The sequence below is a fragment of the Fundulus heteroclitus genome, chromosome 14 (genome assembly GCF_011125445.2).
Source record: "Fundulus heteroclitus isolate FHET01 chromosome 14, MU-UCD_Fhet_4.1, whole genome shotgun sequence".
NCBI lineage: Eukaryota > Metazoa > Chordata > Actinopteri > Cyprinodontiformes > Fundulidae > Fundulus > Fundulus heteroclitus.
This window is the reverse complement of record NC_046374.1, coordinates 27551112-27570505: the sequence shown is the minus strand read 5'-3', so window position 1 is coordinate 27570505 and position 19394 is coordinate 27551112. Positions and strand designations below refer to the sequence as shown.

The 19394-nt window shown below is 40.2% G+C and overlaps 1 protein-coding gene across 1 annotated transcript in view; it reads left to right on the top strand.

Annotated features, from left to right (window-relative positions):
• The window catches only part of LOC105935942, a 37522-nt gene extending 29272 nt beyond the window's left edge, over positions 1–8250 (top strand). Inside the window, exons 21-25 of the mRNA XM_036146652.1 lie at positions 4642–4680; positions 4761–4901; positions 5103–5188; positions 5277–5300; positions 7637–8250. Coding sequence (XP_036002545.1) covers positions 4642–4680; positions 4761–4901; positions 5103–5188; positions 5277–5300; positions 7637–7664 — 318 coding nt within the window. The 3' untranslated portion in view covers positions 7665–8250. The remainder of the gene's footprint in view (positions 1–4641; positions 4681–4760; positions 4902–5102; positions 5189–5276; positions 5301–7636) is intronic.
• The last annotated feature ends 11144 nt before the right edge of the window (positions 8251–19394 follow it).

Sequence of the window (19394 nt, the reverse complement as noted above, 5' to 3'; positions counted from 1 at the left end):
TTCCCGGACAACCACACAAGGGAAAACATTGCAGCCGCATTGAGAGACGTACTTGATAGCTGGGATTTACAGGCAGAAAATCACGTCTGCATGCACAACAAGATAAGTCAATCAAAGCCAAGGTCCTGAATTACCTCAATGATGAGTACAACTAGAAAATTTCTGTAGAAATTTAGCAAGGCGACTGTCTCGTGGTGCGTACCGTACCCTAACTGAGTGGAATGTGTGATTTTCTTGTCTTTGGAGCATTTCTGCAGCATGTAGCAGAGGCAAAAAGGGGGTGAAAAATGAATGTTTGACACCTCGTAAAATAGACATGCTTTATCCGACATGGCCCAGATTTGTTGTGGAGCTTTCTCTCTAAAGGAAGTACAGACTCTGTCAAGCATAAGTTTGTACGACCTTCCTAGAGCTACTTCCGGTTAGCAACATGCTAACCGTTAGCCGCTAACATATTTGTGTTCAGTATCACCGGGTGATGGTAGTCTGTTAGTTTGGTCCAAATTCTCCACTGGAAAGTGCCTCAAAAAGGGAGATAATAAGATTTTGCATGGTTCTTGTTTATTACGTCGCCATGGTAACTCAACATGGCAGCTTATACAAAAAGAGCACCTGACTGGATGAAGAGGCACTTTTTGACATGTATACTACGGGGGTGAAAAAGTAATCTACTTAACCTGCCACACCAGGTTTTGATCCTGCAACATTGGGAGTGCCAGTCCCACAACTTAACCAGGTGACCAAACCCCAGCCATATATGGACATGCATTTGGCGGATGATAACTGTATACATGGTGTTAAAGATTGGGTTTACCAGCCTGCTGCTACATGTCTATTGAAACCCATTTTACCCTGGTTCCAGATTTCGCCGCAAGTGAGAAAACATTAATCAAGAGATAGAACAGTTTAAATGCATATTTAATGCATAGAAATTAAATATGGAGACAGAGTTTACATTACCAATCAAGATGATTTCACCGTGTGGTCGAAGTCTGTCTGAAGTAAGTTTTACCAAGACATTCCTTTTTATCAACTTTATAACTCCTCCTGCTCGCTCAGGGGGAGGATGAATGACCCCCTCTCCTTCTGACCCCCCCCATGGGCCCCTGACCTCTGGCCCACCACATCTGTCTGTTGATGACCTTAGCACGCACTCCTTCGAGGTCGGGGGTCGGTGGACTCCCCCTCCCATTCCTGGACCCTCCTAATTTTATGTCTCCAATACAACCTGAAACTTACACGACAATCTTTTAGATATCACATGTTGTGTGCTACCTGTAATTCCGGAAGTTGACTTCGGTCCCAAAAAGCTCCTTTCAATCATATGGAATCGTATCCTGTAATGAAATTAACTGAACACTCCCACAAGAAACAAACTTCAAAGCTTTTGACCCCATTTTCAATTTGTACTTTGCACAGAATTTTAGCCAATTGTGTTTAGAATTATCCCCATTAATCCTTACCACCTTCCATTGTTCCATCTCCATCCTATGGGAAACCTATTTTAGAAATGTAATAGTTAATGAGACACTTTATCACAATTTCTCTTTCCTGACGCTGGGCCTCTGGTTGTCCTGTAAAAAAATGCAGCAAGCACACATACTTTAATCTCTGGTGAGGATCACCTTGTCTGTAAAATCAAAAATTAGTTAATGCAGTTTTGAAATCAAAGTACATTTATCCTGTAAGAATGTCTGCATGCTTTTTGGATAAAAAAAAAGACCAGTTTTGCACACAAAACATCTCAGCATGTCACCACTGCATTAAACTCTGTAACCTCTGCTCCAATTTCAGATGTCCACTCTGTGTGCTGCGAAAAAGTTCCTATTTTTAATCTGAGAGAAAAAGCAAACCCCCATTTTGTTCACCTTTCATTGTATCAAGTGTTTAAACCCTAAACCAGTTAACTCCAACACGAGATATACGGCTTTGAATCCTATTTAAACAGGGTCTTTAATATAATTAGTTTACATTAAGTTACCCTCTGTTTTTCTCTGTTTTTCTATTTTATCCCGTTTTTCTTAGTTTATGTAGTTGTTCTATTTTATTTAACATTCACTTTATTGTACTGCTTAAACTGTGGGCCTTTTTCTAAGAACTCATCTGTTTAACCCTTCTAGAACCTTCCTCCAGCCGATATGGGCTTTTCTGACACTTCACTCATTAAATCTAATTTATGGTCCAGGCTTGTGTCTTGGGAGTCAACTAAACCAACATTCAGAGAGTTCTTTGGTTGTTTTTTTTTAAACAACCGTTATCTAATTTACAACGCAGTCACGCACCTCCCCTTGGGTCCTGCAAAAGAACCCTTCTTCCAGGTTAATTAACGGTATCCCTTTTTCACTTATTTTAATACCTCCTTAGTGTAACTGTCGTGCTCCAGAATCCCATTCTGGAGCTAGGGAACAATCCAAATTGTCCCCCTGGGGCCCCTTTAAAATCTCTTATTCTTCTATAACAGCTTCACTATTTAGGATCTTAACTGTTCTTAGCCTCAACTTTTAGATGTTATGTATTCTCGGCAGTTCCTATCCCCTGCTTCTTTTGGAGTGTCCTATTTCTCAAGAGGTAGCGCAGCCCCTCAGCCCTAATATCACTAGTTTGACAGGCTAGTTTCCGTGTGGCCAATCCCCGGACATATTGTTTGCCTTTATGTTATATCTTTTTTATTTTGTTTTATTGTATTTTACGACAGCCTCACCACTTACGGCTTCTTGGCTTTTATTCTCTTTTAAGTTTCTACCTTATTTTACGTTTTTCTGACATGGACATACACATAAATCCCATTCAATCATTTCTCAGTTTCAACACAAATTCCATTCAAACCTAGTTGTACTGTTCAGCCTCTGATTGTTTGAGAAGAGAATATCTTAAATCACAGCACCACTTAATTTAGCCTACACATCTAACATTTTGCCAATGGAGAAAAATTTCCTTACTTTTTTCGGTCGACCTGTGGTGCTGCAGAAAAGTCCTCTTTTCGTGTCCAATTTTCAAACGGTTCCTCTGCTTACTGCCAAAATCCGAAGGTCACGGCACCATGTTAAAGATTAGGTTTACCGGCCTGCTGCTACATGTCTATTGAAACCCATTTTACCCCGGTTCCAGATTTGGCAGCAAGTGAGAAAACATTAATCAAGAGGTAGAACAGTTTAAATTCATATTTAATTCATAGAAATTAAATATGGAGACAGAGTTTAAATTACCAATCAAGATGATTTCACCGCGCGGTCGAAGTCTGTCTGAAGTAAGTTTTACCAAGACATTCCTCTTTATCAACTTTATAACTCCTCCTGCTCGCTCAGGGGGAGGATGACTGACCCCCTCTCCTTCTGACCACCCCATCGGGGGCAATAAAACTCCATGTTTATCTTACACTGGAGCAGGGAGAGACAGACACCACTCTGTTTGACTAAGATATTTTCTTAACAATGGTCATTAAAGAGCATTGGGTGAGGGATGGCGGCACTTGGTTTCTCTGGAACCGTAAATGCTAGAGATGTAATTTTTTCTGTGTTTATTTCGTAACGGATAGGGGAACAGGACAAGCTATGGGTTTTTGCTGGAAATATTGTATTGGACTTTTTGGCATGTTTTTTTTGCTATTTACGTCACCATGGTAACTTGAAATGGCGTGAAGTACAAATAGAACACTTCACGGCATCGAGGCGCACGTTTTGATATATACTTTATGGGGGTAGACCCTACGGTTCGGGTTGTATTAACAGTGAAAACCCTTATTAGGTGCATAGTAATAGGCACTGCCCATGCAGTCCCAGCTTGTAACATCGCCAATCAATGACAGAACAATTACAAGTTGTCTGATAGCGAAACATTCCTGGAAACCTCTCTCTTTTAAATGTGTGGTCCATGCTAGTTTGCAATCTGTACTTCCTGTTTATTTTCGTAACGTCAACTTCTAACGAAATAATGTTTTGCGTAGCCTGGGTAATTTGCACCAAACTAGCGGATTTAAACATGCCTTATTCACCTATTGTTATTGGCAACATTTTAGAAGTTTGCTCAAAATTTGCATGGCAGTTGGACGGAAACATGTTTAATCCTTAATACTTTTAGGGTAGCCGTCATTGTCTCCCTAGAAGTTCCCAGCAAATGCATTTAATGTCAGACTGGATCAATTCGTAACGGTTTTCAATCCCTAGCGATACGGTTGGCCACCCAGTTTGACGCCATCAACGCGTTGATTTATGTGTCCGATGCATCAAGACTAAGGCCTAGACGGACGTAACTAACAGTAGCTGGTGATTTTTCAAAGTAAAACATTGTTCAGATATTATATAAAACTGAAGTAATGGAAGTTATTTATCCTTTCTGAGCGACCCGGTACCAAATACCCGGGGCTTAGTGTAGCGCTGCTCTAGATGTCTGTGAACAGAGGCTGTAATTGTGATCGCTGCGTTTAGTTTCAGTCCTGAAGAGAAGAACGACATTTTAAGAAAACTTGAGTTTTGCCAAACGTTTCTACTTTCTATAGAACTAAACGTTTGTACATTTTTCTTTGAAGTTCTTCTGCAAAGATTATAAAATAACCCAGTCATCAAAATAGATACAAAACAAGCTCCTGCTGCAATATGCCTGCTGTTGATCCTGTGTGACGTGAAACATCTCCTGTTTTTACAGGACAAGTTGTACACGACTGTGATGAGACTAAGCAACGCTGTAGGTTTTTGCTTATTTATTCCAGTCTTCCTCCAACTTTGTCTTTCATTTCTTTTTACGAATCATTGTTCTTTTTGCAGCACATTTCCAAGCCCGAGTCCCTCACTGAGCGACTCATCTGTGTGGGTGTCTCCGAAGTCTGGTTGTCTTTCATCACATGCCTTCTGGAAGTGGTTCAATGCATCGCTCCTTTTGTCAACTTCCTGGTGCTTTCTGATCGAGTACGTCCGCCCAAACATGCTGCAGCTGCTTTGTCTACCTGATCCTGTTGTCACATATTCAAAACATGCATTTTATCTAGCTTCAGGGGTTTTAGTAAGATGAAACACCAGAAAAACTAAACTTTTAATGCAGTACAATATTCAACAAGAAATCAACTAAACACTTGAATTAAACCTTATTAACTTGTGTTTCTGCCTCAGGTCTACATAGAAATGAGGGAATCCAGCGGTGTAGCTCAGGTGTTGGAATCTCACTCAAGGCAGAGTCTGTCTAAGAGGCGTGGTTGGTAAGTCTGCAGCCGAATGTTTGATCAGGCATCAATCCCAGCGTTAAGACTGTTTTAACCTCAATAACTTTTTCTTTCCGATCCATAGCTGGAGGATTCTAAAAATCCGTCCGTGAGTATCTGAACCTATTGTTCTTTTTGGGGAGATTACGGGTAAAATGTCCATCATCAAAGTAAAAATTAATCCATTTATCTTCAGTTCATTCATCTGTCCATATGTCTGTCTATCCAACTATCCGTATCCGACAATCCATCCTTCCCGTCTTTAAAGAGTACCTCAACCCAGTATTGACTTCTTTTTGATAATAAACTGTATACAAGCACGTTTTATAGTGCTGTCTACATGTCCTGGTCATTATTTGTTGGAACCCTGCCATTGTGTCTAAAGCCTTCTGTGTGGCACCCTCCCCAGGTTTAACGAGTGTAGGCCATTCAAAGTTTTTATTGCGCCATGAACCTAACCTGACTCCGCCAGCTGTATGTCGCTCCGCCTAGCTTCACTCACATACATCTGGGACACCTCCATAGGAATTGCCTTTTTTGAAGGCTGAGCCTTATCAAAAATCCTTGCATATGATTGGATAAGCCACTTGTCTGTCATCTTGATCGACATGCTATTTCAACCACTCACACCGAAGCCAACCCGTGATGCTGTGAGAGCGACCCAGCGCCGCGGGTCGGAGTCGATCCCGGGCCGACCGCGTTGAGGACTAAAGGCCTCCTAACATGGTTCACGCTAACCGACAAGACGTCCGCTGCGGACGAGCCCCGGAAAACAAAACTTGCCAAATCCGGTCGGGAGAAGGGCGAAAACATGGTTTCCACCAACGAAAGCCTTCAGAGGCGTTCTCTGAGGTTCTTTTAATGAAACAATATTGGGTAGATTGGACAACACGGAAGAAATAGCAGCATCAATGTTAACGCTTGCTTCCTCGATGCGAGCCGCCATTGCTGTCTAAATCAAAACAGTCTCACGTCATGGTCGCATCTCCACTACGTCACATCTATGAAACTCCAGCCCTGCGCCCTGATTGGCCAGACAATAAAATTGGTTGGAGAAATCACTTTCTATGGTCGATGTCCCAGATGTATGTGAGTGAAGCTAGGCGGAGCGACATACAGCTGGCGGAGTCAGGTTACCGTGAACCAGGAAAACGCAGTAGCTCTGCTCTGTAGGGTATAAAGTCGGGTCCACCTTGTACATGTCTCCGTAGCCTGCTTGAGTTGGAATAGTGATCTTTCTCTTGATTTTCTGGCTAGCGATTTATTAGCTTAGCTTTCAGTTTGTTTATTTAGCATTTATGTTGCTTGTTGTAGTATCCCAGACCAAAACTCCAGCATTCACCCCCCAACATGTACCCTGGTCCACCGGGCACCGCCTTGTTTAGGCACATTTTTCAAATATTAGATGTGGGTGGAGTATAGATCTGGCGGTATGGAGATGAGTTACAATTTAATGTATAGAGCCATTATTATTATACATCCATCCTTGCATCGATCATTTTGTCCAATCCATTTTTTCAAGGATCTATATTTACATTAATTATTGAAATATCTTGGTAATGTGTTATAGTTATAATTTTAAAAATATAGTTATGGAAGACAGCAAACTGGAATTGCAACAACAAAACATCTTAGGATCACTGTGGTTATAGTCAGGAAGGCATTTAGCTGTCAGGATTTCAGCATAGGAAACTTCTGTTTTAATTTAAAGATATTTTAAAATATCTCTTTTCAGATATATTTTAAGTGTTTTTGCATAAAAAGTAGAGTCGGCTATTTTCCAGAAGTTCCCCAAGACTTCCAAAAGTTTTTTGTTTTTTTTACCTTTTTTTGGATTTCCCAAGTCCCTTTTTTAATTAACAGCCCATGCCCAAGACCGCTTTACATGGTCTTCTGTTCCTCAGGGGAATTGCGTGAAAAAAAAAAATGAACAGCTAACACCGAAGCTAACTGCTAAGCTAACCGGATACAGAAACACTAGAAGTGCGCAGCCAACAAGTGGAAACTAACCAAGAACATGCATACACACAGGAACAAAAGAAATTATATTCTGCTTTTGCAAAAAAAATTATATTTTTTTTTATCCAAAGTTGTCTTTTTTTCAAATACTCTTGTTAGCTATGCAGCTCTACAAAAGCAAATGGAATATGTCAATCTTAAAAGCCACAGACTTTAGCTACCCCAGGAAACCAAAACCTGTAGCTTTAAATCCTGGAGTTTGTAATTGAAAATTGGCTAAGGTTGTAGACCTGTGAGTTAGTATGATTGACAATAAGAATGATCAGTTGAATATTTAAAGGATGTGGAAAAATGAGTTAGAAATTTTAACTGTAAAGGCTCTGTTGCTAAATGAGAATTTACTGTAAAAATTTTAGAAGCAACATTGACATGTCAGTTATGTTTGTTAGCGGCCCATTAAAATATTTTCCCCTTTTTTTCTTTCAGCATGAACAACAAATTGAGTTCGTCGTAGCTCTGAAACCTCCTGGACCTTGTGGACGAAGCTTGTGAAGAGCGGCAGAGAGAACCTGGTGCTTCTGTCACTGAGCCGGAGGACTTCAGGAGAGCAGATTTAGTTCATTATCTGACTGAGAGAAAAGAGTTACCTTCAACTTCCTGAGTTGTCTCCTGGCAAGTTACCTGAGGCTGATAGAGAGGAAGAGGAAATGGACAAAGAGCTGATTGATTCAGTTAAGAATCGGCCAAACAGAAAACAGCTAAAAAATATGAGACATGAGGACGAGGAAGCCTTGAAGAAAGAGGGGATAAGATGACCATGGGCAGCTTTGATAAAGACGATGCTCCGGCTGAAACAAAAACTCCCAGCCACATGTAGAGCTACAGCAGAGGAGGTGCCTTAACAGGAGCTGGCGGCTCCAAATCTGGTGAAACTGTTGCAGAAGATGTCGACACCGTGATACATTACTCAAAGTTCCTAATCTGTTGTTACGTTATAGCCACAGACTTTAAATGTTTTATTAAGATTCTATGTGATGGAGCAACAAAAGGCAGAGTTTAATTGGAAAACTAACAATAAAGTCTGTCTGAAAAGTCAAAAAGTGTGTAGAACGAGGCTTTTTAAACTCTAGTTCCTACTGTATGTCTGTAACAGCTTTGGGCGTGTAGAGACAGATGATTTTGTCTGTTGAGCTCAACCTCAGACTGGATGGAGACCATCTGTGAGTTTGAATTGTCTTTAGGTGCAGACTTTGACTGGACCATTCTAGCACCTGAATATGCTTTAACCTCACCAGTCTTATTTGAGCTCTGGCTGCGCACACATTTTAGCAGAGTAAAAAGTAGCAACAAATAGTTATAGATGATAAATAAACAAGAGCAAGGAAAAAGTAAATAGGGAAATAGAAAAGTGGGCTTTGCTAGCTGACAAATTCATTTTACCAATGCAATATCGGCAGATGGAACACCAATGTTAGCTTGAACCTGCAGCTCCAGCGTCTCTAATCTTATAATCCTTAAACTTTTTAATTTTATTTGGGTGAAATTATTATAAAACATTTCCCAATAAACCTTTTAACTTCTCCCTGAGGTTTCTCTGCCCAAACCTGTCTTTTGCCTCGTGTGAGTTCTGTCCACCGTCCAAGGAAGGAGCACTGAAAAGCAGGGACAATCATTGGTTTTTTCTTGTCAGGCTAGTGTTTAGCTCTGCGGCGGGATTGGAGGCCTGGTCTCTGCCACGTTCTCTGACCCGGTTGCAGTCTGATTTAAGCAGGTCCTCCTCAGCACAATTGTTTTTCATTATTTAGTAGCAGTACTGCAGTAAAAAAAATAACCCCTATTTGGGAAATCTGCATGTTTAATCAAATCATTTATGCATGTCATGCTTCCGGGACTCTACTTTTCCAGCATGAAATCGAACGTCTCACCCTGGGGTAAGGCTTGACCCTGGGAACTCTGCCTTTGACCCATTATACTGAATACTCCACCTCCCAGACTTTTTCCCCCTTTTTTTATAATCATTATTATTTGTCCTCCGTGAGATCGACCAACATGTAAGGCCTCACATCTGATGGTTGTTTTAATATAATGATCGGGATCACCCTTATCAAATCTGCGAAAGTCTCTGCAGAATTCAGGAACTTCAGAATCCCTACCGCTTTCACCCACTACACTAGTGGACAGCCTCTTGTGCAAAACAAGACAAGGCAAGGCAAATTTATTTGTATAGCACAATTCAGTACAGAGACAATGCAAAGTGCTTCACGTGATTAAAATACAGGAAAATAAAACAGAATATAAGCAAGTAGAAATAAAATGCAGAAACAAAATAGAACATCAAAAAACTGTTGGACTAAAAAAGTTGAACTAATGATGTTTCAGTAAAACGGTTTACTTAGAACAGTCAAAAGCAGTCCTAAACAAATGTGTTTTTAATCTTGATTTAAAAGAACTCAGGTTTTCCGCACTTTTACAGTTTTCTGGAAGTTTGTTCCAGATAAGTGGAGCGTAGGAACTAAATGCTGCTTCTCCTTGACAAGAGGACTTTAATTGACCAGCTGCAAATCGCTCAGCCCGGTCACCCGTTCTCCAGTTGGAAATCATTCTGCCCCTCCTCCTCCCAGCATGAGAGTCCGTATTTCAGCTGAAAATGTATTTTAATTAAATTTTGAATTTTAGTTCAATGTTAAAACGCTAGTCACTGTTCTGTATTGCAAATCCTGTTTTATTAAATGGGGTTTAAAATGTATTAGCTTGCAAGCATTTGTGAGCAATTGCATTTGTTTTTTTTAAAAGAGCTGGAAAATAATCCCCTTACCGTCTCATGAAAGAAAGGTTCGGATCTTCGCGTCGACGCCCCAGAAATGCTCTGAGAACAGGAGCTCCTCCACATCCCTTGAAAATCCATTCGGGGTACCAGAGGCCGGATAACCTCTCCGTGCCGTCCAAAGCAGGTCCTGTCCCCGGACTCCCTGGCTTGTCGGCCGGAGATCTTGTTCGTTAACACCAAATGTTATGGGAATTCTAGATGGAAATCAACAATAGTAACAGAGTTCCCATCTTTACTAAATGAAGAGACGGCGGTGATGAAGTTCCAGCACTTTTATTGAGAAACAGAGCAGAGATCACATAGATGGAAAGTAATCGCACCCCACAGTACTGCTGCAGTCTGCGTCTGCCCTGTCTCTGCCTGTCTCGCTTTCCAGCTCTCCCTAATACCACACAGTGGCCTTGGCTTGAGACATAACAAAGACAGTCTATCATAGACAAAATCAGATCAGAATCAGATATACTTTTATAATCCCAGAGGGAAATTACTGTTTCAGTACCATCACCATAACATAAACATAACAAACATTTCAGGGGGGAGACGGTTCACTGAGGCCGTGCTGCCAAGGACACTGTTACACAGCGTCCACAAGGCGCTGCCCTTGGATCTGTTGAAAGAAGATTACAACAACATGGGGGAAGTGGAGGGAGAAAAAAAGACAGATGCTTGACAATTTATGCTGCAACGAATAAAGAGTGAAGCATCCGACAAAAAACCTCATTGCACGAGAAGCACAAATAACACGAGACACATATATGCAGAAGGTCAACATTTGAGACTGGTCGGGTAAAGTCATCTGTATTTGTCAGTTATGTGTGTCTGTATGGGTGAAAATTTTTATATTTCCGTGGAGCTCTCCAGAGGCCATTTGTCCTTGGTCTTATCCGGCAGCCAACAGTTCAGAATGATGCCCCCCCCCCTACCTTCCATGCAACACAGCAATCATCTTCACCATTCATTTTTCCGTACTGACATCGTTTTTCTGAGCAATAACTGAAGTACAAAAAAATTTTTGAGACTGAGCTTCAAACACCTTCAGGACCTAATACAGGAGCATAAATTCTGTTTAAGTTAAAAAAAGGATTATTGATAAGTTACAATTTATAGACAAGAAAGTAAAAGGTTTTATGTGAAAGGAACAAATGTGCATATTTAGTTGTGCATTAGAGAGTTTCTGGAGTATTAGGGGTGTGGCTTCGGCTATACATTAGTCAGGCAATTGGAGTGGAGCCACACAGTTTTTTGACCTCGTTCACATTTCTCCTAAACTTCTTTTATTGTTTTATTTTTGCTGGGTATTTCATTCCTGTATCGTTTATATTTTTGAAGTAAATGGTTGAACCTAACGGAGAGGATCCTGTTTGGTTATTTTTGCCAAGAAGTGAATTACGGAGGGAAAAAAAGAAGAGCGTCAAGTTTATGGCTTCATTGATTAGGAATCTACATTAGTCAAAAAACTATAACTCTACACGGATTAAATCAACATTGGAACGGCCTGATTAGGATTATACAAGGAAACTTCACGGAGACTTTGAGAAGGAGTTAACTGGATAATGACCGACACCTACGGGTTGCAACGGCTCGTTAATTGACTCGGACTAACCGAGGACAGATAGAGCTGAGTGTAAAAAAAAAGGGAAGGAGCTTGGCTCTGTGTGACGATAAAGTGAATGCTAAGGTGCTGTTAACATTATTATCAAATAGAAGTGGAAGTTTAGCTTGTTGTGGAGGAACAAAAAAGTGAAAAAAAAGGACTGTAAAAATGACTGAAAAGGCGGCAGAGGAACACAAAGCTAATCTCATCCAAGCACGCAGATCCAAGCTAGCTCAGTTATCCAACTTAAAGAAGCTAACTGAGCAATTAATGGAGAACGATGCAGATGGTAACACTGTAAAAGATAAGCTTCGTGTGGATTTTGGTGGGTCGCAAGAAGAATTTAAAGATCTTAATTCTGGTCTGCAGAAAGTAATGAACGAGGAAGAAGACATGGATTATCAAAAGAGCTGGTTCCAACCTAAGCATGATGTTATGAAGTTTTTGGAGTTGTGAAGAATGGATGAAAGATGTTTTAAGACGTGCTGAGCAGGCTGAGGAATGTGATACACAAGTAGCACCTGCAGATAGCAGGTGTTAAAGATTGGGTTTACCGGCCTGCTGTTACATGTCTATTGAAAACCCATCTCACCCCAGTTCCGGATTTGGCCGCAAGTGAGAAGACATTAATCAAGAAGTAGAACAGTTTAAATGCATATTTAATTCATGGAAATTAAATATGGAGACAGAGTATACATTTACCAATCAAGATGATTTCACCGCGCGGTCGCGAAGTCTGTCTGAAGTAAGTTTTGGACAAAGACTCGTTTTATCAACTTTAAAACTCCTCCTGCTCGCTCAAGAGGGAGGAGGACTGACCCCCTCTCCTTCTGACCACCCCCTCGGGGCAATAAAACGCCCTGTTATTCTACCCAGCAACAGAGAGGGGAGACACCTCCACTAAGATATATATTTTTAATTCTTAACACAGGTCTACATTCAAGCTGACTATCGCAATGTGGAAGCACAGTTTCATCAGTATGTTCTGTGAGATTAAAGGCAATTGAGAGGGCTTAGTTAAAGGCAAAGGCTGCAGCTTTGCAGGAAAAGTTGGCCATAGAAGAGGAAGAAGCAGAGTGGCATGCAGAGAAGCATTTCAGAAAGACTGAACTAGAGGCTGAAAAAAAGAAGCGAGAGGTAGAATTTGAAGCTCAGCAAAAAAGGTTTGAAGCAGCTTTAAAGGCAATGGAAGGAAATGCATGCAATGCAGACAGCGTTAGCTGAGTCTGGTGCCAAGATGGAGGTTCTGCAAAAATATGAAAGCAGCCAAGAAGATAACATATTCCAAGCTGATCAGAAGGACATTAAAACCGACACAAAAGCCTACGTCACAGCTACCATCACAGGCCAACTTTAAAGCAGCTGGCTTTAAATACAGCGCTCAACCAGTGCACGTTCAAATGCCCACATCTGCTCCAGAAGATGACATTAGCAATCAGCAGGGACCAGCGCTTGATGGGATTTGCCAAGTTATCTCACAGCAAGCCAGTGTTACGGAATATCTGGTGAAGAACCACAAAGCGTCACTTCTTCCAGATCTCACCATACCAATATTTAAGGGTAACCCACTGGAATACAAATCTTTTATTGGAGCCATTGAACGTGGAATTGAAAGTCGCACTGATAACAATTGCGATCGACTTCAGTTTTTGCTACAGTACACAAGTGGACAACCACATGAGTTGGTTAAGAGCTGCATTCACATGGGAGCCTCAGCAGGATATTTTAAAGCTAAAGAGATGTTAAAGGAGTTCTTTGGTGATGATTTCAAGATCTCGGAAGCCTACATTAAAGAGGCTTGGGATTGGCTGTCATGGTGCAGCTTTCCTTGCTGCACCATGGACATTTCAGGGCACTTTTCACCCGTCATGCATCCCAGTCTCCTCTCCAGTTCAGTAATCATTCACACCTGTCAGCCTCACTATTTAAGCTCCCTGTATTCAGTCCTTCATTGTTGGTTTGTCTGGTATTCCTGTTTACTTCTGCTGCTTACCTCATTCAGTTCTCGTCCAGCCCGAAGTCTCTTCATCTTCGCCTGACTGCTTTGGTTCTGGTTTAGTTATTTCTCCGTTCCTGCAAGTATTCACCTAGTCGTGCTGCTTTATACTGCTGGTCAAGTTCTGGTTCTCCAAGTCTTCACTCTGCCGTACAATTGGTCAATTTCTGGTTCTCCAAGTCTGCATTCTGCCGTGCTGCTGGTCCTGCTGCCTCTGTGCTCTGTCTCCGTTCCGCTTGTCAGTTCCTGCCATCAACATCCCCTGGCTCCAGTCCTGTTCAGTCTCTCTGGTCTCCTGCTTCCACTACTCATCATCATTCAAGAAAGACTCACTAACAACTACTCTCTGCTTATGGTGTGTTCGGGTTCAGTCTACAAAACGTGACATTAGCCAACAATTAAACCAGAAAATGGCGTTGCTCTAAAGTCCTTTGCATTATTTCTCTCAGGCTGCTCCAACACAATGATGGATATTAACTATCTGGATGACTTGGACAACACAGCTAATATTAAGGCATTGGCGAACAAACTGCCATACAAACTTAAAGAATCATGGAGAAAGCATGCCTGTGACATGCAAGAAAGAACAAAGAAAATAGTTTAATTTAAGGACTTTGTTGACTTTCTGAACCATCAGGTTAAATATCTTTTGCACCCACTCTATGGAAATTTAAAAGACACCATCGTCTTCACTAAAGAGACTACAAAAACAAAACAAAAAAAAACAACAGTACACGGCATCACCCAAACAAAGGAAGATGTTTACAACAGCAGTAGTGCCTCTAAAGACAGAAAACAAACAAACACCATCAAAAACTCAACCTACATTGCCGGAGGTTGCCAGCAGGCCTTGTGTGTATTGGGATGGAGAGCAACACAGCCTCACAGTTTGCCACAAATTCAAGAGAAAGTTGTATAAAGACAAGGTTGAGTTCTTGAGAAGTAAAGGCTTGTGTTTTTCATGTTTGAAGCATGGGCAAATGAGTAGCAGATGCAAACAGAAGCTGCAGTGCCAAGAATGCTCAAAACTTCACCCCACATTTTTACATATTATAAGCAAAAACTCTGAGAATGAAGCGGTAAAGGAAACTTGTGAACAGCAGTCGGTATCAAGTGCCCTTGTGCATAACATTTGAAACCTTTGGTGTCACTGGGGCTGGTAAGGAGGATAGTGTTCTTTCAATCATACCAATGTGTGTCAAAGCACAAAAGGGAACAAAGATAGTGACAACGTATGCATTTTTTAGATCCAGGTAGCTCTGCTTCCTTTGCTACAGAGTCACTGATGAATGAGCTGAACATGAATGGACGCAATGTTAGCATTTTGTTGCAAACAATGGGAAATAAACCAGTTCTGAACACACACATAGTGACTGGTCTTGAGATCAGTAGCTTGGATAGCAACCAGTTTGTGGAACTCTCTGAGGTTTATTCACAGAAAGACATTCCTGTTAATATGGACAATATTCCCTGTCAAAGGGATGTTGATGGGGGGGCCCCACCTAAAGGAGGTGAGAATTCCCACTATCCAAGCAGAGGTTGGATTACTCATAGGAGCAAACGTTCCCAAAGGTCATGGAACCACTGCAAGTGGTTAACAGCGTGAACAACGGGCCATATGCTGTGAAAAAAATCCTATGCTGGATCGTGAACGGACCTCTCAGAAGTACAAGTGACAAAGGAGTTAAAACCAGGTTGTTGACAGGAGTTGCTGCTAACCGGATCTCAGCTGCTAAGCTAGAGGAGCTCTGGCAACTGCAGTTCAAGCAGGATTTTCCTGATGCTGGACAAAAGGAGGACATTGAGATGTCCAAGGATGATCATAGTTTTATAAGCAAAGTGTCCCAATCTGCAAAACTGGAAGATGGTCATTATAGTGTTTGCTTTCCGTTACGGAGGACATCTTTGAGTATGCCAAATAACAGAGCAGTTGCTAAGCAACGTGCCTTGAACCTTCGCAGAAGATTTTCAAGGGATGTCAAGTTTTTTTGAGAATTTGTTGCATTTATTGATGATCTTCTCAAGAAAAACTATGCCGTGAAGCTCGACAGTGCTACACATGGACCGGAAGGGAGAACATGGTATCTGCCTCACCACGGGGTTAGACATCCAACCAAGCAGAAGTTGCGAGTTGTGTTCGACTGCGGAGCAAGCTTTCAAGGTACAGCATTAAACCAACAGCTCTTACAGGGGCCGGACCTTACAAGCTCTCTATTGGGTGTTCTCATTAGGTTCCGTCAGGAACCCGTGACAGTCATGGCTGACATGGAGGCCATGTTCCACCAAGTTAGAGTCAGCAGTGAAGATACAGATCTGCTTAGGTTTCTCTGGTGGCCTGAGGGGGACTATGACCTAGACCTGGTTGAGCACAAGATGTTGGCGCATATTTTTGGCACAACATCCTCTCCAAGTGTTGCAACAGTTGCACTTCAAAGGTGTGCAATGGATTTTGCAGGTAAAACAATAATTTTTATGTTGGTGACTGTCTTAAGTCAGTTTCTGATACAGCTATTACACTCTGTAGTCCATGCATTTGTTACTTCAAGGCTGGACTATTGTAATTCTTTACTATCAGGAAGTCCACAAATTGCAGTTCAAAGCCTTCAGCTGATCCAAAATGCTGCAGCAAGAGTTCTGATGAAAATCAACAAGAGGGACCATATTTCTCCAATTTTAGCTTCCCTTCATTGGCTTCCTGTTAAATCAAGAATAGAATTTTTAAAATTCATCTTCTAACATATAAAGCCTTTAATAATCAAGCCCCATAATAGCCTATATCAGAGCTCTGATTACCCTGTATGTTCCTAACAGAGCACTTCGCTCTCAGACTGCAGGTCTGCTGGTGGTTCCTAGAGTCTCTAAAAGTAGAATGGGAGGCAGATCCTTTAGCTATCAGGCTCCTCTCCTGTGGAACCAACTCCCAATTTTTATACGTGAGGCAGACACCCTGTCTACTTTTAAGACTAATCTTAAAACTTTCCTTTTTGACAAAGCTTATAGTTAGAGTGGCTCATGTTACCCTGAGCTACCTCTATAGTTGTGCTGCTATAGGGTTAGGCTACTAGAGGACATCAGGGTCTATTTTTAAATTTTTCTCACTCTACTGAGTTCTACTGTTTTTCATAGTAGGTACACCTGGTCTGGCGTTCTGTTAGCTGTGACATCGTCCAGGGAAGACAGATCACCCGCTACTACCATCTAATGTAGAACAGATTACTGGATCAATGTGTGCTTCTGTGCTTCTTTGTCTGTCTTGTTGTGTCCCTGCTCTGTCTTCTGTAACCTCCAGTTGGTCGAGGCAGATGACCGCTTATACTGAGCCCGGTTCTGCTGGAGGATTTCCTTCCCGTTAATGGGGATTTTTTCTTTCCACTGTCGCTTCATGCTTGATCAGTATAAGGAATTGCTGCAAAGCCATGTACAATGCAGATGACTCTCCCTGTGGCTCTATGCTTTTTCAGGAGTGAATGCTCAAAAAGTAAATATAAAAGTAAATATACACACACACACACACACACACACACACACACACACACACACATATATATATATATATATATATATATATATATATATATATATATATATATATATATATACAATAAAGTATGAAATAAGAACAATAACAACAACACGCAACGCTATATTTTTAAAAGGGTAACAACAATTATGTGGAAAACCTTATTTTTAATTGAAACAAATCTTTACAAATACAAAGATTCAACAAGGACTAGACCACAGAATAGCAATGCCAGGGGAATAGGCTTCTACAATAAATATCAGACATCAGAAATACTTTAATCAGAAGTACTTTAATAATCCCAAAGGGAAATTACTGAACCAAATATGTACCAAGTATATCTGATACAAAAGATTCAGTATGATAAATTAAAAATATTTGTTGTTCTATTACAGTCATATGTGTTTACAGCTTTTTGTTTATATTATTAAAAACAGCGTCCAAACACAATTTGATTTACTTATTTAAAAAAAGGGTAAAGATAATGAAATTTTACATTTTTGAATATGAAAAATAATTTAATTTGTTTAATTTCCAGCCTTCTGTTTATATTTGTCTTCTTTCCATGAAAACCAAAAATAACATGCTCATACCTTCGAGAAAATGTAGCATCGATACTACAAATTATAAAGCTGTCATGTTGCTTCCAAAATTTCCCTGTGATGTGACAATTTCAAAATAAAAGACTGATTGTTTACTGTGGGGTTCAATTGTTTTTAATATATTGTATCATGTACCAGTATGTGTTGTATTAACAAATGGTGCCTCTTCTAGGTTCAATCTTAATTGAGAAATTAGGCAGGGCTGCCCAATTTCCCCATATCTCTCTCTTAACCACTCAAATTCTTGCTGATTACATTGCTATAAACCAACTACAAGGTACTTCTGTTTTTGGTAAAGACATCCAAATTAGTCAGCTGACAGTACCACTCTTTTTTAAGAGACAGCAGTCAAGTTTCCCCGGCTTTAAACTTAATCCAAGCTTTCTCTGATGTAGGACTTCACCTAAGTATAAAAAATTGTGAACTTCTTCCGGTTAAAGATTGTGCTTTAGAATCCATATTTAATATTCCTGCAAAGAGAGCGTCACATAACTAGGCATAATTATCTCCAAGAATAAGTCAGAGAGATATATATTAAATTTTGCTCCTTTAATCAATAAAAAACAAAAACATCTTAATTAATGTCATCAAAGAGACCTACGTTTTAGAGGATGGGTAATGTTATCAAGAGCAAAGTGGATATCACGACTTACTTATTCTACGATCTCCCTGCATGTATAATATCAAACTCTTAAATCTATATGACCAGATATTATTCAATTTCTTATGGAAAAATTGTATACCTTACTTAAAAAAAAATCAGTGGTAATGAACCCTTCTGAAAAATGAAAGTTAAACTCTCTTGATTTCACAACTCTAAATGATACCTTTAAAGTGAATTTGATGAAATCTTATCTAAACAAAAATCCATTCTCCATCTGAAAAGTTTTTCTCAATTACATCTGAAGCTTAGGTGGCCTTGACGTCCTCCTTCTCTGTATTCACAGTGTAGAGAAAATACCAGTTGAATTCTCTGCATTTTACAAACAAGCTCTTCATTCATGGGCATCTATATATGTATAAATATATTTTTCTCCTGATAGTTTTCTCCTTTTCCTACTCTAGCACCTGCTTCTGACTATTGACTATTGAGCCGATGTGACAAGTAAATTTCTCCAATGTGAGATCAATAAAAACTATCTTATCTTAGATAAATTCTTTATCTGGAATAACAAATACATCCATCACAAAAACAAGTCATTATTTTACCATAAATGGTTTAACAACAAAACAAAAAATTCCTTCTGGTGTGTCAGGTATTTTCTTTAAAAAAAAAAAGGGCTGTTTACTGAGTTATAATAAATTTAACCTTGATATGATTTCTAAAGAGTATGACATTGTGTTTGATGCTGTAAAATAATGAAATGTGTGAAATAATGCTGTTGACAAAGATATGTAACTGATACATCTGTTGACAGAACTTGTTTTTCTTCAACCTTTAAGAACATCAAAGTGATTGGTTCCCTCTTTCAACAAGATGTTATTTCTATACCCCTCAGCTGTTTTCTACTGGTAAAAAAAAATGTCCCTGATTCTCTCTTGAAAAAAAGGTGTGGACATTTAATCAGAAACGTATTATTAATAAAATTAAAGGCGTTTCTTTAAATTGTTGCACAGAATAACGTGGAAAATATGAAAATGTGTTTAAAGTCAGTTGTGAGAAGCCCTCCCGGTCAGCAGGTGGCGGTAGTTCTAAATCCTACCG